This window comes from Helicoverpa armigera, chromosome 2 (genome assembly GCF_030705265.1).
Source record: "Helicoverpa armigera isolate CAAS_96S chromosome 2, ASM3070526v1, whole genome shotgun sequence".
Taxonomy (NCBI): Eukaryota; Metazoa; Arthropoda; class Insecta; order Lepidoptera; family Noctuidae; genus Helicoverpa; species Helicoverpa armigera.
Genome location: NC_087121.1, coordinates 13,964,575 through 13,973,152, shown reverse-complemented (window position 1 = coordinate 13,973,152; position 8,578 = coordinate 13,964,575). Strand labels below are relative to the sequence as shown.

General features: G+C 33.7%; 1 protein-coding gene across 1 annotated transcript; it reads left to right on the top strand.

Moving 5' to 3' along the window:
* The first annotated feature begins 6,363 nt into the window (after nucleotides 1-6,363).
* LOC135118496 (uridine 5'-monophosphate synthase-like) lies at nucleotides 6,364-8,573 on the top strand. The gene is made up of 4 exons (XM_064040733.1): nucleotides 6,364-6,587; nucleotides 6,794-7,268; nucleotides 7,351-7,817; nucleotides 7,909-8,573. Exons 1-4 carry the CDS (start codon nucleotides 6,441-6,443, stop codon nucleotides 8,239-8,241), a joined length of 1,422 nt encoding a protein of 473 aa, XP_063896803.1. The 5' UTR covers nucleotides 6,364-6,440; the 3' UTR covers nucleotides 8,242-8,573.
* The last annotated feature ends 5 nt before the right edge of the window (nucleotides 8,574-8,578 follow it).

Below are 8,578 nucleotides of genomic sequence, written 5' to 3'. Positions count from 1 at the left end.
CGGAGTAATAATACTACTATGCAACAAACAAACACCGAAAAATATCATTAGTAAACATCCCAAATTTTAATATCGTGCGCGCGAAAAAGTTCTCTAACTTACACAAAGCGACAGAGTTTTTAAGTTAAAACAGATAAACATACATAATACTTACACTTTTTTCATTTATAACACTACACAAGTTTGAGATACAGAAACAACTCACGAATAAACCAATAAACAACAAATTATAAGTGCGAAAATGAACACGAAAAAATAAAAAAATTCGAAACGCCGATGCACATCCGTCACAGAAAACGTTTTGAAAGTGACTGAAAGGCAGTGTTGCCTTAGTTATCCGTACGGAACAATATAATATGGTAGAAAACATACACTTTTGTGTACTATATTTACTCCTGTTTTTTCTTATTACTAAAACTATACATGGATGTAAGAGCTTTGTATTGTAGGTATTCAAACTTCTGGTATTCTTGAAAGTCTTTATTAATAGTTAAAGAAATACAATCACATTTTGTTAGGAATTATAACATTGTTCTCACTGGTTTTTACATCATGACAATTCACACCACAGTCATTCTTTTTCATAGACCAACAAACCCTACATTTTTAAATGTCATAGACTATAAATTCCTAACACCTTCTCCTATTTTTAATATATGAACATAAATTAAAAATACCTTATAATTACTTCAGAAACACCATCAGTTTTCAAAACATTAACTTAAACAAGTTTTCAAAACATTAACTTAAACACTTCTAATTATAACTCTCAATTTACACAACAACTTTATCGCAATGAAATTTAAATTTTTCTTTATATAGTGGTTTCGTCAACATATCCGCTATCTGATAATTTGTAGGACAATATATAATATCTAAATATCCTTTCTTATAATTTTCGTGTATAAAATAAAATCTCACATCTATATGTTTAGACATGGGCGTAGCGAGGTACGGGCAGGGAGGGGCAGCTGCCCCCCCCTGAGCGGGATGCGGGTCGAGCGAGCGAGAGCCGCGAGAGGCGAGGCATTAGACATGGGCAAAATGTGTCATTGAAAAGAAAAGATAGATATGCATCTTTCAATCACTGGGATACATGGGCGTAGCCACACTGGGGCAAGCTGGGGCACTTGGCCCACCCTGGGCCCTGGCTCTGACCTATAAGGTGTCTGATTTAACAATGTTATTTTTACTAACTCTAACTAACAACATCAACAATCATATAATAATATGTACTATCCGTAAGTTATTGCACAAAATAATTCCATTCATGAAAATGTATATTTGGGCGACATTTTACGTAGTATTTGGTTTTGAGTCTTAAAAAGTAATTAAAATTTCGCGCTCGCTTCGCTCGCGTATTCAGACACTATATTATTTTTGCATTTCTCTACAAACAAAAAGTTAAGTACGTTTGGGCTAAATACGTAATATTTGGTTTAAGTCCGATAAAAATTTCGCGCTCGCTTCGCTCGCGTGTTCAGAAACTATAAGGCCTTATTTTTGCATTTGTCAACAAACAAAAAGTTTAGTAGGTACGTACGTTTGGGCTAAATTTTACGTAATATATGGTTTAATTCCGATAAAAATTTCGCGCTCGCTTCGCTCGCGAGTTCAGAAGCCATATGCCCTTATTTTTGCATTTGCCAACAAACAAAAAGTTAAGTACGTTTGAGCTAAATTTTACGTAATATTTGGTTTAAGTCCGATAAAAATTTCGCGCTCGCTTCGCTCGCGTATTCAGAATCTACATGCCCTTACTTTTGGCTTTTGTCCTATGTGTGATTGTTTATTTTCTGTACCTGAAAATATAAAGCTCTCAAATTAAGAGATTAACGGCTCAAGATACAAAAAATAGGAGTGCCCCCGCCCTCCCCCGGGGATAGGTTGACTGCTGCCCCACCCTGAGCCCAAAGCTGGCTACGCCCATGTGTTTAGATCTCTTGCTGAATGAACCTGTTTTTATCAATTGGATAGCACTCTGGTTATCAATATTCAAACTAATCTTAATACTGCTACCAATTAATTCACTTATAAAAGTCTTTAAGTATAAACACTCTTTAACGCAATCTGCTGCTGCTATATATTCAGCTTCAGTTGACGATAGACTTACTATCGGCTGTCTTTTGGAGCACCAAGCTATAGGTCCACCTGCCAACATTATTATGAACCCTGTTGTACTTCGTCTGGTCTCTGTACAACCTGCATAATCTGAGTCACAATATGCATGCAATCTTGTAATATCTTTCCCAGCATTATACAAAATCCCTTTATCTCTCGTTCCATTCAAGTACTTCAACACCTTCTTTACTGCTAATATGTCTTGCCTTGATGGATTTTCTACCTTTTTACTTGCTTCATTCACAGCTTGACTGATATCTGGTCTTGACCTGGTTGACAAGTACAATAATCCACCAACTAGTTCTCTGTATGAAAAATCTGACGTAGCCATCTTAGATTCATTTTCCTTTCCCACAATGCATGGAGTATCTGCAGCTTTGGAATCATACATATTATATTTTCTAAGTAATTTTCTGTATAATTCTGCTGATGCAACAAAATGCCTTGTTCTGATCTTTTATTTCAAAACCTATATAGTTTTGAGGTTGTTCATATGTTTTAAGATAAATTCTTTTTCCAATTGATGCAAGATCTGTAATAACTTTTCCTTGTCTTTTGATATGGCCAAACCGTCATCAACATATATAGCCAATATTATAGTTTTGTCTTCGTTAAAAAACACACACTGATCTGACTTTGTAGCTCTCAGTCCAAGTTTCCTTAAAGTTTCTGTAAATCTTTTATTCCATGTCATTGGTGCCTGTTTTAGCCCATATAGTCCTTTCTTTAAACGACAAATTTTATTAGGCTGTCTTTCATATCCTTCAGGAATATACATAAATATGTCTTCCTTTAACTCGCCATACAAAATGCTGTTTCACATCAAAGTTATCATTTCATATTCCTTTGAAGCAGCAATTGCTATTAATGATTTTATTGCTGATTGACTTACTACTGGACTATATATTTCTTGATAGTCAATGCTTTGCTGTTCGAAGCCTCTCGCTTCAAGTCTTGCTTTGTAAGTACCATTTTCTTTTACACAAAATACCCATTTACTTGACAATATCTTGTGTCCTTTTGCTCTTCCTATATCAACTATTTCCCATGTATTGTTACTTTCCAATGATTCCTTCTCCGAATTTATGGCCTTCTCCCAATTATTCTTTTCAGCAGACTTCATGACTTCATCATACGTAAGTAATACATAATCTTGCAGGTAAGCTGGTTTTCCGTTGTCGTTTTGTATTTATAGTTTCTATAGTTTCTATCTCTGCAGTATTACTTTCTTTATTTTCATCATTTTCTACTTCATCAATAATATCTGGGATGTTGTCTTCTATTACATTCCTTTGTTGTTCTAACTCTTCTATTTCATAATAACTGTCATCACTTTCTTCTTCTTGATTTATTTCTTCTTCATTATTACCTGGTATTATTTCTGTTATCACCGAACTTCCTGTTTCTTCATACTTTTCTCCAATTTTCTTATTATTATTAATTATAACAATATCCCTTGCTATTTCAATTCTTCTTTCTTCTTTATTCCACAATCTATATCCATTATTAGTATATCCAATCATGATTAACTTTTTGCTTCTTGGATCTAGTTTCTTAATATTTGAATGTAATTGTTTAGCATATACTATTGAACCAAACTTGCATATATTAGATATATTAGGCCTTTTACCATGCCACATCTCATAAGGTGTCTTATTCTTCAAAGATTCACTTGGTAATCTATTTATAATATAAGTAGAACAGTATACAGCTTCACCCACATTTCTTTATCTAACCCTGAATCAAATAGTAATGCTCTGGTTTTATCTAATAAGGTTCGATTTAGTCTTTCTGCTTTACCATTTAGTTGTGGTGAATATGGTACTGTATAATCTAGTTTTATTCCCTTTTCAGTACACCATTTTTAAAATCATTGCTTGTGTATTCACCTCCATTATCGCATCTTATGGTAGATACCTTTTCTGTTCTCTCTCTTTCTGTTTCTTCTATATAATGTTTTAAATTTTCTTTAACTTCATTTTTATATTTAAGCAAGTATATTTTTGTAAAATGAGTATAATCATCCATGACGGTTAAAACATAACTATAGCCATCATAAGTTTTGTTTTCGAACGGTCCACATACATCAGTATGTAATAATTGAAGTGGTCTACTGGCTCTGTTTCTTACTGTGTTAAATGGGAGTCTTGTTTGTTTAGCTTGTGTACAGATTTCACATTCGTCTATTTGCCTTAATCCATTTATTTTTATTCCATCTGCCACATCTGGTAATATATCTAGTATTTTCTTTCCTGGATGTCCAAGTCTTTGATGCCATTCTAAGGCAGTGCCATTTTCTTTCATTAACAGTGTTTTTTCTTGCATATTATTATCATCCAAATTAATTTTATATAAACCGTTTTTTTTTTCCTGTTAATATTAATTCTGACTCCTTATATATTTTACATTATCTTTGGTAAATATAACCACTCCTTGATTGTTTGTAACTGCATTAACCGATAATAAATTTTGTGATAAGTCAGGAACAAGCAGGGTATTATTAAGAGTACATTTATTGCCAATGACTTTACCAGTCCCTTTCACCTCTATTGTTTCTTCATTTGCAGTCAAAACAGATGATGGTTTACATTCAAAAAATTTTAGTATGTCTAAATTTTTGGTCATGTGTGCAGTACACCCAGAATCTACAACAAATTCTTTCAGTTTTGGTTCTTGAATTTCACCGTTTGTAAAAAATGCCTTTTCTATTCTTTTGTTACTTTTTTCTTCATTCTCATTCTTATTCTTATTTTTGAAAAAACAATTTTCTTCTCTGTGATTAATTTTTTTACAGATTGAGCACTGTTTATTTTTAAACTTACAGTCTTTATCTTCATGGTTGTCCCTTTTGCAGATATTACAGGCTCTACAGTCTTTCTTCATGTGCCCTGTTTTGTTACATTTGAAACATTTTATTGTATTAAACTTTTTCTTAGATGTAGATGAAGATGTAGCTTGAAATGCTAGCTGCTTGTCACTTTCTTTTGCTTTCAACATTCGATTTTCTTCAGCCAGAAGTCTGTTTGTTAAATTTTGAAGGGTTTTTTTATCGTCTGCCATGCATTCCCAAGAAGTTATAAAATAGTTTAAATTATTTGGTAAACAGCTTAGTATTTTGGATATGACCATTTCATCATCTATTTTTGTTCCTAGCTGATTTATACGAAATTGTAAATTTTCTATTTCGCTTATTAATTGGGAAAGCGATTGACTGTCCTGTTTCTTATATGTGAAAACTCTTGTAATAGGGCATCTTTGTTTCTTTGCTCAGAACCTTCGAATATTTCACATAATTTTACGTACATTTCACGTGCACTGTTGCAATTAATTATGTGACCTTTTAGTTTCTTATCAATACTGCTTATGATAATTCTTTGCACCTGAGCATCTTTGATACTGAAGTCACTTTTCTTGTCATCTTCTTTTATTTGTGCAATTGTTTTTGCAAGATTTGCCGCTTTTAAGTGTATATTGAATTCAAATTTCCACAATAAAAATGTTTCCGCATCTTTTAATTTTTCTATCTGTATTATCTCAGGTTTTTCCATTTTTTAGTTTTTCACCGTTTTTTATTTTCTTCCTTGTTATTACTGTTTTTTAGTTTTTTTCACTTGTTTTTCATGTTGGGTTTTTCATTACCCAATCCCGGTTTTTAATTTTTTCTTCTCGGGCGTTCTGGGCCCATAACCTATTGTAGGTATTCAAACTTCTGGTATTCTTGAAAGTCTTTATTAATAGTTAAAGAAATACAATCACATTTTGTTAGGAATTATAACATTGTTCTCACTGGTTTTTACATCATGACAATTCACACCACAGTCATTCTTTTTCATAGACCAACAAACCCTACATTTTTAAATGTCATAGACTATAAATTCCTAACACTTTGTACATCTTATACATTTCCTTAATTGACTCTCATTATGGTTTTAGATTCCACTGGCGGGAAGAAAGAAATGATGCTACAAAGTTCATCACTAGCTCAACAGTTTAGATGAGTTTAGATATAGATTTCAGCCTAGCAAAATCTCTCTTTGTGTTTTTTTGATTCTTATGTAGATCGTTGTTATCAGTAGCAGAATTTGGTGAGAACTGAAATCTGCGAAAAATCCCTGAGGTTTAAGTTGAATAATATGACTGTGTAGAAGAATAGTGTTGTAAAAAAGTAGCAACATCGAGAAAAGGCTAATCAATCAATCAAAAGTCAATGTCAATCAAAAACTGTCAAAAAGTAAACTTCGTAGGTAGCACTTGGCCGCGCGCGAGTTTTTAAGGAATTTCACGTGTTACTCTGATTTGAATAATAAATCTAACTAAAAATGTCTCACGATAAAAAACTCGTCGACCTGGCAGTTAAGCTCTTTTCAATAGATGCCGTGAAGTTTGGAGAGTTTACAACGAAGAGCGGCATCAAAACACCTGTTTATTTTGATTTGAGGGTTATAGTTAGTTACCCAGATGTAATGGTATGTTTCCTGTTGTTGTTCCTACTACTTAACACACTACCGTATATTCTAGACTCTGGACCCTTTCAATATATATTTAAAATGGAAAAGTTTTGTTCAGTTATTTTTTGAGACAGCATTATAAGAAGTTGTATGAGTTGTATTACTTTAAAAAATTAAAAGTTATGTGATACATTATTACATTAAAAACTTACTTTAATTTCCAGGAGTCCATATCGAATCTCTTACTGGAACTAGCAATGAAAGATTTGAAGTATGATCACCTGTGCGGTGTGCCGTACACTGCTCTGCCCATTGCCACGATACTGAGTGTACTGACCAAGAAGTCCATGCTCATGAGACGTAAAGAAACAAAAGCTTACGGAACCAAGAAATCTATTGAAGGACACTACAAGGCTGGCCAGACGTGCCTCATCGTTGAAGACGTTGTCACCTCAGGGTCCAGTGTACTCGAAACTGTAAGAGATTTACGCAAAGAAGGTCTGATTGTCACCGATGCGGTTATCATCCTAGACAGAGAACAAGGAGGCAGCAATAATCTTGCAGCTGATGATGTACAAATCAAATCATTGTTTTCCATGTCATCTCTGATTGATATCTTGGTTAAAAATAATAAGATTACAGAAGAAATGGTCAGAAAAGTTAAAAATTACTTGAAGGAGACCCAGGCTCCTGTTATTGGTAAGTATTAAACATTAGCAAATATTTGTGGTAGCTTATTTAGTACATTCCCATTTTACTAATAATTTGTTTAATTTTACAGATAAACCATTGGACAGAATCCTTCTGACTTATGAGAAGCGTGCAGAACTCGCCAAAAATGGTGTCGCAAAACAGCTGTTCAACATTATGGCCACCAAGAAGACCAACTTATGCCTCTCAGTAGACATGACATCTACGATAAAGATCCTAGATCTTTTAGAAAAGGTTGGAGAGCATGTCTGCTTAGTAAAAACTCATGCAGACATTATTGAAGACTACAGCACTGATTTCATCACCAGACTCAAGCAACTGGCAGACAGATTTAACTTTTTAATTCTAGAAGATAGAAAGTATGCTGATATTGGGCATACTGTGTCTTTGCAGTATTCTAAAGGGTTGTACAAAGTAGGAGACTGGGCTGACTGTGTGACTGCCCATTCTTTGCCTGGTGAGGGGATACTCAAAGCCTTGAATTCACCGAATGGTGTCAATCGGGGTGTCTTTTTACTGGCTGAAATGAGCAGTGAGGTAAATTTTCTTTTATATCCATACAATTAAGGTATATTATTTGGATTGTTGTAGATATAATTGTAATTTACCTTTTTATTTTTGTTCCCAGGGAAATCTAATAACACCAGAGTACAGAGATGCAACAGTGTCAATGGCATCTAAGTACCCAGAACTGATAACTGGATTTGTTTGTCAAAATAAAGACACCTTCAAGGACCCTGGACTCATACAGCTGACTCCAGGAGTTCAGCTGGAGAGCAGTAAGGATGACCTGGGTCAGGTGTACAACACTCCAGAGAAGGTGATTTTAGAAAAAGGTGGAGATGTCATTGTGGTAGGAAGAGGCATTGTGGCAGCAAAGAGTCCGGAAGCTCAAGCAGTCATTTACAAGGATACTCTGTGGAAATGCTACTTGAAGAGAGTTTCTGGAAAACTTGAGTAGAAAATAGTACAATTTATTACCTACATAGGTATTATTCATATAGCAATTTTTCATTATTCCATATTATGTTTTGAGTTGTTAATGCATGTTGTTAGAAATAAGTATATTTTATTCCATGAATGTTGTATACAAGGACCAATTACTGTTGTGATAAAGCATAAATCATATATAGACTAATAGCCAATTTTGAGTGCTGATGTTGTAAAACAGCCAAAATAGTGCCTTAACATTCCTAGGTGTTATACACCATAATAAATGTTAAAAATAATAAATAAGCAATATTGTACTATGTATTGTTATACACAATCTTTTATTAAAGATATTAAGAAAAAGTGGT

What these genes read in the sequence shown, in the direction of transcription:
- LOC135118496 (XM_064040733.1), top strand. Translation starts at nt 6,441, where the DNA reads ATGTCTCACGATAAAAAACTCGTCGACCTGGCAGTTAAGCTCTTTTCA. An exon ending in TTAGTTACCCAGATGTAATG is followed by an intron (nt 6,588 to 6,793) that starts GTATGTTTCCTG and finishes TTTAATTTCCAG; the next exon opens with GAGTCCATATCGAATCTCTT. An exon ending in GACCCAGGCTCCTGTTATTG is followed by an intron (nt 7,269 to 7,350) that starts GTAAGTATTAAA and finishes TTAATTTTACAG; the next exon opens with ATAAACCATTGGACAGAATC.